The sequence below is a fragment of the Lepidochelys olivacea genome (assembly GCF_965140295.1).
Source record: "Lepidochelys olivacea isolate rLepOli2 genome assembly, chromosome: 2".
NCBI classification, from domain to species: Eukaryota; Metazoa; Chordata; order Testudines; family Cheloniidae; genus Lepidochelys; species Lepidochelys olivacea.
Window position 1 is genome coordinate 195,881,933 of NC_140412.1, and position 16,348 is coordinate 195,898,280.

Consider the following 16,348-nt stretch of genomic DNA (forward strand, 5'->3'; position numbering starts at 1 on the left):
CCCATTTTTATTTAAAGCAAATGGTTTAATATTAATTAAATACAGGCTTTTAAAAAAATCTATTTAAAATTAAATGTGAAATTATGGCAATTTATGTTAAGGCCTAAATGTATTATAATCTGTAAAAATCATTTAAATGAAAAAAATATTAATCTGTACATGTTTGCTTTGAAGTTTTAAAGAAAGTCAAACCACTGAACTAGGAGATGTCACTGGCTAAGCAGCTGGAACCAGAGTATGCTGAAGTGTTAAACCAGCTTTTGACAGCAATAGCTTTTCCTGTAGGCAAGGGGATGCCTTCTTGTCCGGCTGTACCGAAAGGAGGACAGGAGACACCTGATATGGTTTTAATCAGGCTGCAACTTTATTATTAGATGTCTGGGACTACCCAGCAGATAAAAGTGTACTGTGCAGGTAACCCCATGATCATTTCAATAACTACCTTGGGGTTTATGCCAGCCTCCCCTTTTTCCATCTTGGTCCCCAGCCAACCCATGTGGTTACGGGGGTTAAGGTGGGCTATAAAGGAAGGGGGGGGGTTGGCTCCTGCCATGCCAGTTACAGGAGTCCTGAACACCCTCTCACCCGCCCCTGTTCTGCTCCTTTAACAAACATCTCCTTTTTAAGTCCTTCACTAACATCTCCTTTTTAAGTCCTTCCATTTATCTGGTCACTGTATCCCTTCTCTGGGGAGTTCCTGCACTGGACTGCTGCCCTACACTTACTGAATGAGTTGTGAACACATAGCCTAACTCCCTTCCCTACTCACTATAGCAAAGTCCTCCCTGAACCAGCTGTGGGGAAGGTGAACACCACCCCCCCCACACACACACACACTTCACCTAGGCCAATCTAGTGGTGAGGGAAAAATTCCTTTCCAGCCCCCTGAGGACGGAGCGGGTAGCACGATGCCCACTGCAGGAGCTGACCAAACCTGGTATTTTGCCACTTCCAGAGGAAGTGGGGATGGGGACTGCTCCACCTGGTCTGGGGAAAAGGGGCTTCTCCTGCCAGGCTTGCTCCTTTTCAACTCCCCAGCCCTTCCTGTCTCTGGGGATGAGTCAGCGTTGCCATGCTTACCCGCTCCCTTTTCCAGTGGTTTCTGAGCCCCTCTCTTACCCCCACATCCGTAAAGCACTATTCTCCTTCTCCTGGCAAGCTGGACAATGCCCCCCAGGCTTAAGGTGCGGTGCGCTCATTCATTTCAGTTTGTTCAACGACTTCAACTCAGACTAGTTCATCATAAGTTAAGAAACCAATCGGCAGTAGAAAAAGCAGGAATGTTTATTTTCATCTTCCAGTCTGTGAATGAAAACCAAGTGTGAGAGGATGGGATCTACTAGTTCCAAAATCTTGAAGGAGATCCTAACCAGAAATAATCGGTTCAATTCATTAATGGCAGATAATACTGCCTTTGTTTAATAAATCAGTTTTAAATGCAAAAATGTTTTGTAAATCTTTTGTTAAACCTTTTTCTTTATGTATCCAGCATATTTAAGGTAGTTTTATTTAACTAATAAAAAGCTGTCTTTTCTCCATTTGTAACTGAATTTGAATTTCTATTTAAATAGAGCATGGCACAAATAAATAAGAGATGCATTGATTACCATTCTAACATAATAAGTGTCTAAAGAAAGAATCTAAATAATTGAAGTTAAGCTATGTAATTGCTTAAATAAATATGTGTAGTATTCTTCTACTTAGGGAAAAAAAGCACCAAATTTACAGTAAATGCTATTTTTTAGTTGTAAATCAATGTTTTTATTGTTAACAACCAATGAAAATCAACCTTTATTTAGGAAAATAACTAAAAAGTACAAATGCAAAATAAGATTAGAATTGATTATTTAAATTAATGTTTTCAGTGTTATAGCCATGTTGGTCTCAATATATTTAAATAAGTATACTCTGCCCCCACAGCAAACAATGACAAAGGAAATAAATACTTCTGGTCCTAAGAAGTCGCACACTTACTTTCTCCAACTGGCACTTGGATCTAGTGGCGGTTTGAAACAAATCTTTTAAAGGATTATGGTCACGGCTACCCTGAAATGGCATTAAGTGTAGATGGGTTCATAAAATCCTGTAGAGGCAAATTATAATCCTATTCTGAGTCCGTCCACTCTCCCCCATCCTCAAGGAGGAAAGCAGAACACCTATTAGACTGCTTTCTTCTAATTGTGAAACCCCAAGGGGTAGCAAGAACTGCCATTCCTCTAGGGCTTTGACTAGTGGATTATTTAGTGCAGACGATTTATGCTACCTGAGCATGCAATCCACAAAGGTACTCATTCTATTTAAATTTATTTGCAATTTTTTATTTGTCAGGGTCCCCCAAAGTGAAAAAAGAAGAGACAGCCTTACCCTTTTATGCAAATACAAAAATGTCTGGAGTGCAATGGATGGCTCCAGTTACAAGTGTAAATCTTCTCATTCCTAATTCTGTACAAATTTCTGGGCTGTGCATAGTGTTAAGCTGTGGAATTGTCTCCCAGGAAAGGGGAGAAAACTGTCGCTTTAGTTAGCGCATGGATAACTAGTATATATGGAGAATGTTCCTGCACTGGCAGGGAAATACAGTAGTTTTTTCACAACTCCTATATGTTTCTGTGGAAAAACTGTATAAACTGGCTAATTTCTGAGAATGAGGGTCAACTCCAAAAATTGATCAGAATCTTTTGGACTGTTTATATTCGTGCATGGTGGTGTTAAATACAAAAGTATACAGTATATAGTTTCAATGTTCAAGAGAACATTGTACAGATATTTTTTAGAACTCTTGAAAGTTACATAGATTTAAAACCCAATGAAATCACTCGGTGAAAGCTCAAAAACTTGAATCATTTTCCACTGCAGAGATTTCATTTTTGAAACTATTTAGTTATTTTGTTGTTAGCTGTGGAGCCTTTTTTGTTATATGGGAATTGAAATCTTTTCTTGTAAACTGCTGGGTGTTTTTTAAGTTATAAGTTTGAGTTAGAATTCTATCTCTCAAATTTTTTAATCAGCAGTTGAAATTATAGTGAAAGCATTGAGTATTTTTAATGCCTATTTAAGCAGTTATGCTGGCAGCTGGCTCCAGAGGATACATCCAGCAGTAGAGAACATGGAAATGAACCCCAAGATGTTGACAAGCAAGCTCGGGGGATGAAATCTTTTCAGCTTTAAAATGTAATCACAAAATCAGCAACATCTTAAATGTGTTCCTTCATTTCCCCCCTACTCTCCAACCCCTGATTTGTGCAAATAAATGTTGTTCTTGTCAGATGCGGCCACTTGGGCAAAAGGGAAGAATTGGTTTACCAAAAGGATGGCTTTGCAGTCCTCCTCTCCTCCTTGAAGTTGACATAATGAATACATTGTTGAACTATCGCTAACTTTCTGTGGATGATAGAACATGAAACCCATTTTTTTTTAAAGGCTATCAACCTCCTTTTGATGCACACACTTTTTGAGATGTACAGCTAAAGATTTTTTTTAATATAGTAAATCTAAGTCACTGAAGCAGGTAGCAACTGTGATGAATTGCTATTTGAATTATACCAGACAATAAATATTTGGGCTGAAAGTGAATGTTTTAAAATGTTAATTATTTTTCATCTGTGAAACCAGTTTTGATATGATTTGTGATGATCTTCTCCCACTACTCTTCAAAGCTGGAATCAAACTTAAAAAGCAACAAAATATCCACCGCTATTTGTTTTAGTTATTGAATTGTTTTGTATAAGTAAGCCAATACAATGTAAGGTGTGGGTTATGCAGCTTCAGCAGGGCTGCATGCAGAGATCCAAACACATGCAACAGATTGCAGGATTGGGGCTTAAGTCCAGTAGGAGATGCATTGCTGATAGAGAGTCCCCAAGAGTGTACAGACCCAGAAGACAAATGTACCATCAGTTCTGCATGATATATTTAAAACAGCCAAAAATGATGAGGGGATCCATAAAAGATACAGTACAGCCCACAATATTAATACATTAGCAGAGCCCTTTAAATCAGTAAAAAGAAAAGGAGTACTTGTGGCACCTTAGAGACTAACCAATTTATTTGAGCATGAGCTTTTGTGAGCTACAGCTCACTTCATCAGATGCATGCCGTGGAAACTGCAGCAGACTTTATTTATACACAGAGAATATGAAAAAATACCTCCTCCCACCCCACTGTCCTGCTGGTAATAGCTTATCTAAAGTGATCATCAGGTGGGCCATTTCCAGCACAAATCCAGGTTTTCTCACCCTCCACCCCCCCCACACAAATTCACTCTCCTGCTGGTGATAGCCCATCCAAAGTGACAACTCTTTACACAATGTGCATGATAATAAAGTTGGGCCATTTCCTGCACAAATCCAGGTTCTCTCACCCCCTCACCCCCCTCCCAAAAACCACACACACAAACTCACTATCCTGCTGGTAATAGCTCATCCAAAGTGACCATTCTCCCTACAATGTGCATAATTAAGGTGGGCCATTTCCAGCACAAATCCAGATTTTCTCACATCCCTCCCACCCCCATACACACTCAAACTCACTCTCCTGCTGGTAATAGCTGGTAATTACCAGCAGGAGAGTGAGTTTGTGTGTGTATGGGGGTGGGAGGGATGTGAGAAAACCTGGATTTGTGCTGGAAATGGCCCACCTTAATTATGCACATTGTAGGGAGAATGGTCACTTTGGATGAGCTATTACCAGCAGGATAGTGAGTTTGTGTGTGTGGTTTTTGGGAGGGGGGTGAGGGGGTGAGAGAACCTGGATTTGTGCAGGAAATGGCCCAACTTTATTATCATGCACATTGTGTAAAGAGTTGTCACTTTGGATGGGCTATCACCAGCAGGAGAGTGAATTTGTGTGGGGGGGTGGAGGGTGAGAAAACCTGGATTTGTGCTGGAAATGGCCCACCTGATGATCACTTTAGATAAGCTATTACCAGCAGGACAGTGGGGTGGGAGGAGGTATTTTTTCATATTCTCTGTGTATAAATAAAGTCTGCTGCAGTTTCCACGGCATGCATCTGATGAAGTGAGCTGTAGCTCACGAAAGCTCATGCTCAAATAAATTGGTTAGTCTCTAAGGTGCCACAAGTACTCCTTTTCTTTTTGTGAATACAGACTAACACGGCTGTTACTCTGAAACCTTTAAATCAGCGTAGCTGTCTCCCTTCTTCTTGGATATGAACAGTAACTTTGCAACAATACCAGTCCCTGTCTGCCTGAAGAGCAGCTGTTCTGATTCACTTATGAAACACTGATCAATGGTAGAGTAGCATATGGCAGAATGGGTTTGGGTCATTGAGAGAATCCATTCAAAGAAATATTTGTGGGTTAATTGTAATTTTATAATTTGAATGGAAATAAATACGTGATAGCTTCCATTATCTTTACTCACTAAAAAGGCTTAAACTGTGCATTAGTCTGATTTTATAACAGTGAGGGGAGTGGCAAGGTTCCTTACATTCAAGATGGGGATGGTATCACTCTGAACTTGCCTGATTCTTGGAGCAGGGCAGAAGGATGAACTGAAAAGGGGTATGATGGAGAAAGGAGGAAACTCAAAGGAGAGGAAAGTTGAAATTCATTTGCCAGAATGAGTGTAGAAAGGAGGCCACAAGTGTATTTACTTGGGAGTATTCCCAGGGATCATCAATACTCATTCTACCGCAGCCTGGCTCCTGATTTGCCTGTGGCTCCAAACATATTCCCTGTCAGTGATGGTAGATAGTGGAAAAGTGTCTCTCTAAGTGACAAGGACAGATCTGGCACTTCCAGTTCCCTTTAAGTCATGTAGATAATACATTGTATGTCTCCCCTGTGAGCTGTAACTCCTCACTAGTTTCGCTCCTGTGGTCCTGTGTAGAGGAGGAAGACATTATTCTGTGTTCCACAGACCTCTGCTGCCCTTCAGTGCATCGGAATAGTTTTCAGTAAAACTATTATTGACAAAACAAAATTACTCTTTCAGCCAATGTTAATTAGATGATTTTGTGCTCTCACTAACCATTTGGAAACGGGGGCACATTTATTTATATAAGCATCCTCTGAAATGTTCAGTAGGCTGCGAGTCTGCGAAGGTTTTTTTTTTTTTTTTTTTTTTTTTTTGAGGTTTAATAATAATTCAGCTCAAGTTTGTGTGGTGTTAGAATTAAATTAACTTGTACCAGACTGTTTTCACATTCTCAAACAATGAAGGCTTCTAAGAACAGTGGGTTGTTTATTAGCTGACCAGAGAGAAAGGGGAAATAGTGGATCCATGTCACTGGATCTGCCATTGAGAACTGTAATGACATAGGAAGCAGCTTGTACAGTTATCAAGACTGCTAATTTTTCCTTGATTCATTATTTATACTGTATTCCAAGAGAAATTGCTCTCTGGCTCGGGGGGGGGGGAACAGCTATCATGAAGCTTGGCTCAGCTAAAATTGCAGTTGTCATAACTGTTTACTATCACTGTAGTATAATCATGGGGAATCATACCTGCCTTTGTCTGCTTTGAATACAGGTGGTGCTTCCAACATTTATTTTGGAGAAAAGATCTCTGCTGGAGATGTATGCAAATTTCATGGCGCATCCAGACCTGTTTTTGTCAATTGCAGCTGGAGCCACTCCTGAGGAAAGAATTATTTGCTTTGTGGAGTATTATCTAACAGCCTTTCATGAAGGCCGAAAGGGAGCAGTTGCCAAGAAACCCTATAATCCAATAATTGGTGAATCATTTCATTGCTCATGGGATGTGCCTAAAGACAAAGTGAAATCATTCAGAACTAACAGTGCCTCTGTAGTTTCTAAGGACCAAACCAAGGAATTTGGCCAGGACCAATCAGAGTGCTACAAGCTGAGGTTTGTAGCTGAACAAGTATCCCATCACCCACCAGTATCATGCTTTTACTGTGAATGCAAGGAGAAGAGAATGTGTGTGAACACCCATGTATGGACCAAAAGCAAGTTCATGGGAATGTCAATAGGTGTTTCTATGGTAGGTGAAGGTAAGAAATATGCTTTGCTTTATTTTTGGGAGGGTGTTAGTGTCAACATCCCACAGAAAATCATAGATGAAGGTATTTTTTTTTTTTTTAACTCCAGTAAGGTTAAAAAAACCAACAACCCTGCATCTTAATCTTGCTATTTGTTGCTTTCATTAATTTTAGATTTAAAATAATGGAACTTGTGTTTGAGAATATTGTCCAGTTTTTATTTAGTTTTAGTATACATATATCTTGTATAATATATGTACCTTTATTTTTATAAGACTTATTAAAATCTACAGTTTAGAAATTGTCACATTGTACTTGCTAAAATATAATGACAGCTTTACTTAAGTACCTTACAGTAACAATTGTATCAGCTAAACAAATAATCGTCTTTAGAGTTAGTATCTCATTCAGTATCGGAAACTACTGTAAACTATTTTCAGAAGAATATAGAATAATTATATATTTTCAGTTAAGCCTTTTCATCTGCTTTTACCTGGGTTCTGTTAGATGAAGAAATACATTTTAAATAAGTCTTACTCGGCTATAGTACCTTTTCAGTCTTTCTGGCAAGTCATACAGATGAGGCCACCATCACATTGTATTGTTGATTTGCAATAGAACCAACATATTTGCCTGTTCAGTGATAAATCCATTGATCAAAATGATTAATAAATATAGAAAACATTATCAAATTATAAGTCATTTATGTATGCTCTGGATTGACAAGTACCACTTGGATCATTATCATCATTAATGTGGAATCTGCGTAACTGAAAGTTTTTAAGGACAGGTTAGACAAAGGACAGGTTAGCCAGGGATCGTCTAATCAATACTTAGTCCTGCCTTAGTGCAGGGGGCTGGACTAGATGATCTATCGAGATCCCTTCCAGTCCTAAATGTCTATGATTCTATGAATTATTTAAACAAAAAATATGTATTGCAGCATCTTGGTGAATCCTCTTGCTACTCAGGATTATTCTGTTTGTACAGCGCTTAGCATAATGGGGTCCTGGATCACAACTAGAGCTCCTGGGTACTACAGTACTACAAATAAATGTTGTCTACATGTATTTTCTAGTGTTTTGTCCCAGATAAATTTAAAATTTTGGTCCTAGTTAACCGCCAAGTAGAGGGATAAGGAGAACTAATAACAAATAATTGTTTTTTGTCATCACTGCATTAGGTAAGTATTGCTGAGATATTAAGAAATGTACTAACAAGGTAGATGCAGGTAGTGATGGACTTTGGTAAGTGATTGTCCAAAGAAATTATTAACTAGTGACTTCACAGCTACAATAGGAGTAGCAAAGTATCAGTGAAATAAAGAACAAAATCAAATAATAGAAAAGTGGTACAATAACCTCTTTCTTAATGTTATTACTTTTCAGTTGTTTAGTTATTGCAAAACGGAACAGTCTTGAAACAAATGTTAATGCTTTTAAGACTCTTGGAGTCTAAATCCTACAATAATACTTCTGTTTCACGTTTTTTTTTTCTGTTTCATGCAATGTGATACTATTAGGTTGACCAGATAGTAAGTGTGAAAATTCGAGACAGGGGCTGGGGGTAATAGGTGCCCATGGAAGAAAAAGCTCCAAAAATCGGGACTGTCCCCATAAAATCGGGACATGTGGTCACCCTAGATACTACATCAGACACATTGCTTTTTACATTGCAACATATAAGGTAATGGGAGTCAGGTTTCCAATAGCTCGGTAATGGGGTGAAGTAGGGCGGGAGGGTGTGAGTTACTAGAACCAATGGATCTTCAGTGACTTTATTTCTTCATTTTTTCCTTTTGTTATAAATTATTTTTCATAGTGGAAGGGGAGTGTTCAATGAAACTTCAGGTTTGTCTATATGGGGATGCTCAGGAAAATTAATCTGAATTAATTAAAGGTATGACGGTGAAGTGGCTTAGTTAAACTGCATTAAACCCCTGTGTGGAGAGAGACTCATTCAGAATTAAAATGGCCTTGAAGTGAATTAAGCTATACCGAATTAAGGCCATTTTAATTTGCAGGGGTTTAATGCACAGGGGTTTAATACAGTTTAACTAACTGCTTTAAATTCACACCTCTGAGTTAATTTGGATTAACTTTCCTGAGTGTCAGTGTAGGCACACCCTTCATTTCTGAGTTAAATACTAATGAAAACACCTGTGATAAATCATACAGTAGGTCAGAAGATTTAACCTACTTGCTGTCAGCGCACAGGGTGCTCTCAGGATTTGGGGTGGCTGGCAGGGGGTCTGTTGAAATCTCCCAGAAGTTCCAGACTTACAACATTAGGAGGCCACCTGATGTGCTGAGATACTACTGAGCCCACCTGTTATGCTAATTTGGGCACCCTTTTTACCTGTCTTGCTGAGTCAGGCTATTAAGCCTGCAGAACAAAACAGACAAGGAGATCAGTTCTGGGAAGGCTCATCTTAAGGGTCTTGTCACAGCACTCAGGTGTCCACCTCCCTTGGAGTGCAGACCCAAAGATATATTATGAAATTGGCCTCCTCCCTCAATGTGGAGGAAGGTATATACAACTTCTTGCCCCCGCATCCCCAGTTAGAAATTACAGAAACTGGGTTTAATAATAAACCAAACAAATTTTATTAACTATAAAAGGCAGATTTTAAGTGGTAAAAGGGGTAACAAACAGAACAAATCAGATTACTAAGCAAATGAAATCAAAAATGCAAACTAATCTAGTTTCACAAAGGAAATTGGTTACAAATAGTATTTCTCACCCTAGATATTGTTTCAGGCAGGTTGCAAAGTTTCTGTGGTTCAGAGTTCCAGTTATATTCCTTTTTTCAGACTGGACCCCTGTCTCAGTCTGGACTCCCCCCCGCCTTCCCTTCAGGGGGCTTTTGCAGTCTTTCTTCTTGGCAGACAGGCCATGGAGAGGAGGAGTCCTGCTTGCCTTCCTCCCTATGCTTAAATAGGATTGACATAAGGTGGGAATCCCTTGTTTCCCAAACTTGACCCCCCTTCCCTTCCAGTGGAAAGTTACAAGAAGTCCCAGGTAATGTTTAGTATCAGTTGACAAGACCACCTGACTCTGTAGGATTACAGCATCCATGAGTCCCTTTCTGCAGTCCATTATACCCGCTGATGGGCCATGAGCTCTGTCTGGCTTTTCCATTGTTGTACCTGAAGTGTTAGCAGTGGGCTTCACCCAAAGTAAAATAGCTGAAATACGGATACATAGTCAATATTCCTAACTTCAGATACAGAAATGATACAGGCATACAAATTGGATAATTACATTCAGTAAATCATAACCTTTCCAATGATATCTCACATAACTGAGCTATACTTTATGCAAGATGGGTTATGTCATATTCATATCATAAGCATATTTTCATAAAGAATATGGAATGAAACATCACATGTGCATTAACAGATATTTTAAAAAGTTATGGCGTGTGTGTGTGTGTTGTCCTTGAACTTCTGCTTGACTATTAGGAGTTTTAGATTCTGCAGTATGTTATTGGAAAGGTAATTCCCCTGTATTTTCAATAAGGTCTCAAATTTGACCTATGTCTGTATTTTGAATAGTTTTAAGTTAATACACAGGTTTCTCCACAGGTACTGAATATACTAAATTTAGAGAAGGTTTTTTTCAGTGTATGGAAGCATCTATTTCAGATAGTGCACTGGACAGTTGAAATAATTTTGCTGTACTTCAAGATTCAGACAGTTGTACAGTGGATAGCAAACATAATCTTGCTGTATTTAACAGAACAATTGTATTTCATCCTGTAACTATGTTATGACCTGTGCGTTGAAGAACACATAAAACCAGGATGTATTTAACAACCTTGTTTCTGAGCACGTAGTGACTATTTTTGTTGGTGACTGCCGAGAGATTTGTTGCACTGCTGTTGCCTATTTGCATAGTGTATAATGAATTCTTGGAACTAGATTGTGTCAGGAATACATTGATAATATTCCCGTGGTTATTGTGAAACCTCTTCCTTGCAGTTCATCACAATAATAATGTTGTGGGGGGCAAGGGTGTTTCATTACTTTTTTTAAAAACAAGAATAAGTCTGTATGTTGAAGAAGAAGAATATGGAAATATAGAAGCTTCTTTATGAATTTAAATAATTGTGAGGTTTAATGACATAAGATCCCTTCATACAAATGCTGTAGATCAGTATTTTGACTCTACAACATCCAGTCTGGAGATGACAAAGGCCATCCAGTGTTGTGGTGGTGTTTTTTTTGGTCTTGTTTCTTTGTTCCATGTAAATACCAACCAGATGAGTCGAACACATGAAGTGATAGAAATCAGCATGCAAGAGGTGATGTTGTTGGAAATCCATGTGCACAGTTGCTTTCTGTCCTATCCCATCGTCTCTGAATGTGGTTTACAAGTGAAATGAGGTGTCTCAGCTTTCACCTAGAAAGTGCTTTACCTGATGAAACCATTGTACACTGTAGCCAGTTTAGCAGTTTCCTTACCTAAAAGGTCATTCTGAATGAGAGTAGCAGGGGTGCATTGCAAATAAAAATTGATGTTTCAACAATGCCACGCTCTGGTGGTTAATAACTGATGTTTTAATGGAAATTAAAAAGAGGATGTGTTGAAATAGAATGGCATTGGGATTTAAATTTACAAGGATAGGGGGAGCAAAAGTAACCATTCCTTACATTATACAGTTTTATACGTTGCAAAGAGCCACCAAAACAGACATTGCGGTGGGCAGAAAATCTTTGCATGGTTTAGTGAAAAGGCAATGTTTAATGCATGTCTAGTATAGAACCATTGAGGTTCCTTTCTTACTGTGATGTATTGTTTTGTTGCAAGACAGCAAAATTCATGAAGATGCAGAATTCATAGCCCTGTGAATTAGGCTTAACAGTTAATTTTACAAAGAATATCGAGTTGAATCTTTTGTTGTGGGTTGTAGGTTTCTTTGTTTTACGTTATCAGATGGCTGCTAACTTTTAAAAAAACGGTGTGTATATTTTTAGGTGATAACTTTAAAAATTGGAAAGGAAGCTTTAAAACTTGGGAAGGATTTGGTACGAGGGATGTTACACCTTTTTCTGAGGGAATGCGGCTAATAGCAGTGAATGAATAATCTGTTGTGGGTTTTGCAGCTCATGGAATGCATACTTCCATGGGAGCAAATTACTCTTAATTTAGCAGGATGGTGGGGTTTTTATAGTTAAATGTTTCAGACAGCTGGAGTTAGCTTAAAAATTAGTAGTAGTTTAGCAGTAGTAGTAGTAATTTTGTATTTACAATATATTTTATCCAAGGATTTCAGAGCTCTTTCCTTTTTCCATCTAGCCCAATATCCTGTTTTTTGACAGCGGTCATGGCCAGTCCTTCAAAGGGAAGGAACAGAACAGGGCAATTTTTGAGTGATCCATTCCCTGTCATCCAGTCCCGGCTTCTGGCAGTCAGAATCTTAGGGATGCCCGGACAAGGGGTTGCGTCTCTGACCATTTTGGCTAATTGCCATTGATGGACCTATCCTCCATTAACTTATCTAATTCTCTCTTGAACCCAGTTATATTTCTGCCCTTCACAACATCTCATGGCAATGAGTTCCACAGGTTGACTGTGTGTTGTGTTTGTTTTAAATTTGTTGTCTGTTAACTTCATCAGATGACCCATATTTCTTGTGTTATGTAAAGGGGTAAATAACACTACCTTATTCACTTTCTCCACACCATTCATGATCTTATAGACCTCTCTCAGATCTCCTCTTAGTTGTCTCTTTTCTAAATTGAACAATCCCACTCTTGTTAATCTCTCCTCATATGGAAGCTGTTCCATACCCTAATCATTTTTGTTGGCCTTCTCTGTGCTTTTTCCAATTCTGATATATTTTAGGTAGAGCTCCTCAAGGATTGTCAAACAAACAATGTAGCACAAATGATTTAAACACTCATGAGACCATCGGAGTGAGATTCTAGTGTGCCACTATTTCATGATTTCAATGTGTGAATCATTGAAGCTGTTGATGTACTGCAGTCATCTATGCCTTAATCAGAACAAACGTTTAGTCCCTGTCGAACAGATGTGATGAATAACACAGATGAAGTGAGAGGAGCCTGTTACATTAGGAAACTGCTCTAGGCCATCCATGACCCCGAATGATTTGTTGTTCATATTGATCCCTGAGCAAACAGAGGAAAGCATTAAATTGCACATGTCTCTTCTGCAGTTAATTATTGCACTGTTGACCTAACATCTCATTTGTGTATTTCATCAATACATATTGTAGGAAAATCAGTTCACAAAGTACATACAGCATCAGAAGGGGATTTGCAGGAGAGGGACTGGAAGAGACCTCAAGAGGTCATGTAGTCCACCCCCCCCAACCCCATACTGAGGATCAAGCATACCTAGACTATCGCTGACAGGTGTTTTTCTAACCTGTTTTTAAAAAAAATTTACCTTGCTACCGATTTTGGTGATGACTTCTTGTCCTTTGGTAGATGTGGAGAATAATTGATCACTGTCCTCTTTATAACAGCCTTTAATGTATTTTGTGTGCTTTTTAAACCTTTCCTCATAGGTCAAGTTTCCTAAACCTTTTATCATTTTTGTAGCTCTCTTCTGGACTCTTTCCACTTTGTCCACATCCACCCAAAACTGGACATTACTCTAACAGAGGCCTCACCAGTGCCAAGTAGAATGGGACAATTGTCTCTTGTGTCTTACATACAACACTCCTGTTAATACATCCCAAATTGATATTAGCCTTGTTTTGCACTGCATCACGTTGTTGGCTGATACTCAATTTGGGATCCAGTATATCCCCAAGATCCTTTTCAGCAGTACTGCCACCTAGCTAGTTGTTACCCATTTTGTATTTGTGCATTGAATTTTTACTTCCTAAGTGAAGTACTTTGCATTTGATTGAATTTCATCTTGTTGATTTCAGACCAGTTCTCCAGTTTGTTAAGGTCGTTTTAAATTCTAATCCTGTCCTTCAAATGAGTTGCAACCTCTCCCAGCTTGGTGTCATCTGCAGATTTTAGAAGCATACTCTCCACTCCATATCCAAGTCAGTAGTGAAAATATTAACTAGGGCTGGACCCAGGATAGACTCCTGTGTGATCCCAGTAGATATATCCTCCTTCCAGTTTGATAGCAAACTATTGATAACTGCTGAGAATGGTTTTTCAACCAGTTGTGCACCCACTTTATAGTAATTTCATCTAGATATTCCTAGATTTTAGTCAGCTAAAAATATATAGTATCCAGGTCACTTACACGTCCTTCCTGTGCTCCTTTTCTACTCTTGCAGTTAATGAGCTAATGAGCTCCTTAGTGCTCCCCAGCCCAGGCTGACCTAGTAATTAGCCACTCCTTCCCCCAGTCAGGCCCTCTCCAGGGGAACTAATTGCATTTGCAGTGTCCAGAGTGCTGGTTCAGTTGCTGGTTCTCAGTGCTCTGTCAGAGTCCTTTTGTAGGATGTTATTTGTTCCGCATGGGGATGTTTAGATAAAGGTTAAGAGACTGTCTCTCAGGTTTTATCGTATCCAGGAATCTCATAGCACTCAAGTATGGGGGGGAGGGATAGCTCAGTGGTTTGAGCATTGGCCTGCTAAACCCAGGGTTGTGAGTTCAATCCTTGAGGGGGCCACTTAGAGATCTGGGGCAAAAATTGGAGATTGGTCCTGCTTTGAGCAGGGGGTTGGACTAGATGACCTCCTGAGGTCCCTTCCAACCCTGATACTCTATGATTCTATGAAGTAACAGTTCTGGAGAGAGGTGCCTGGCTCAATGCCAACAAAAATTCCTGAGGTTACCATGTGATCTCACGAACTTTCATTTTGTCCTCCCATCAGCCCTGGGTTATTGGTGATGGTTGATTGTGCGCGTCAGCACCCAGGAAATGTGCACACATACTGATCTGGGATTATCCCAATCAGATTCTAAAATGGCTACACAGAAAGCTCTTAGTACCGTGATGACTAACAATGTTATCTCCCTAAAGAAGAGCTGTCCCTAGGCAATCACTCATATGAGAATTTACATTGACACTACCATAGTTAAAATCTTCCCCATGGAAAAGTGGGCAGTCAGGATGTGTTACATTCATCCTCAGATCAGAGTTTGCGTCAAACTGCTGGGTCTCCTGGCTTTCTGTATAGGGCTAATCCCAGAGACCAGCCTACGCAAGAGGAAACTGCAGCAGTTCAGACTGAAATTGTGGAACCATTCTCAGGAAGCAGTGAACCATCAGTATTATGTATTTTTATTCCCGTGTCACAGTTCTGCCAATGGAACAACTGCACTGGTGAAGGCTGGAGAACCAAGCTATAGCAGATCCTGCTCTTAGAAAAGAAATTGACCTACATCAGTTTAATGCTATTCACTTTGCTTTTCTTCTTTTATGATATGTGCAAAGGAGATTTAGGGTAAAATTTTCAAAAGGGACTTAACTGCTTTTGAAATTTTTACCTTTTGACTCCATGGATAGTGTGTCTGAGAACTGTTCTTATAAGTGGCTTCAGGTTTGTATTTCCCAAACTTCTTATTTATTTGTATTCATAATTGTAGCTTCTGCTTCTTTTTAAAAAAGGGAACAGAAAGCAAAGCAGTGGGCTACCTGTATCAGCTGCATTAATACTTCTGAGACTAATAAATCCCTCCCTCTTCTTCCCCGACACTCATTTATTTTGCTTTGATTAGCCAGTGTAAGACTGAAGTAGCTGCATTAAGAAGTGACAGACTAACATGATGTGCAGAAAGCTAGTTATTCTCTGCTCACGAAATGGCTAGTCTTATACAATATTTTAAATTCTAGCTCTTTACTGATGGTATTTTCTAGCATGGATACCATTATGGATACTGTCATCAATGGTGTGGTACTAAAAATAGCTAGTGTAAATTTTTAAGGACTGAAATTAGTCTACAATGCAGGGGATAGACGTGAAGCAGAACTGTAAGCTAATAATCCTGAAGAAGACTGTACTTGTGATCAGCACAGCAGACTGAAAGTCCAAATAGGGAGAGGCCCTTTGCAGAATGGATGAACTGTGAAATGCATATGATTGCGTAAGGGAATTATAAAATGGGCATTTCTGAGTGATGGTCATCTTACTGAAAGTACACTTATATTGGGAGCTGAGACCACTTCTCCTTCTGCATTAATACAGTATGTGTTTCGAGGGATGTATGCCAAAAAAATTAGTAGGTAAGAGCAAAATTTAAGCTACCATGTATTTTTCCTTATTTGTTTGCAACCTTGTAATTTGAAAACCATCTCTTGGGTGGTGTGAAAAGGGGATAAAGAAAGATATCTTTCAAAATGCATCAGTGAAAGTATCTTTTTATTTTAAAGTAGCCACCACAGAGTGCTCAGGTACGTCCGTGCAATAACTAATTAGTGTCAAACTTTGGGACAGGACT

At 39.1% G+C, this 16,348-nt stretch overlaps 1 protein-coding gene across 1 annotated transcript in view; it reads left to right on the top strand.

The window, feature by feature from the left end:
• Positions 1-16,348, top strand: part of OSBPL10 (oxysterol binding protein like 10) — a 182,560-nt gene that overhangs the window by 149,525 nt on the left and 16,687 nt on the right. Inside the window, exon 8 of the mRNA XM_084620260.1 lies at positions 6,493-6,976. Within this exon, the coding sequence (XP_084476386.1) occupies positions 6,493-6,976 (484 nt within the window). The remainder of the gene's footprint in view (positions 1-6,492; positions 6,977-16,348) is intronic.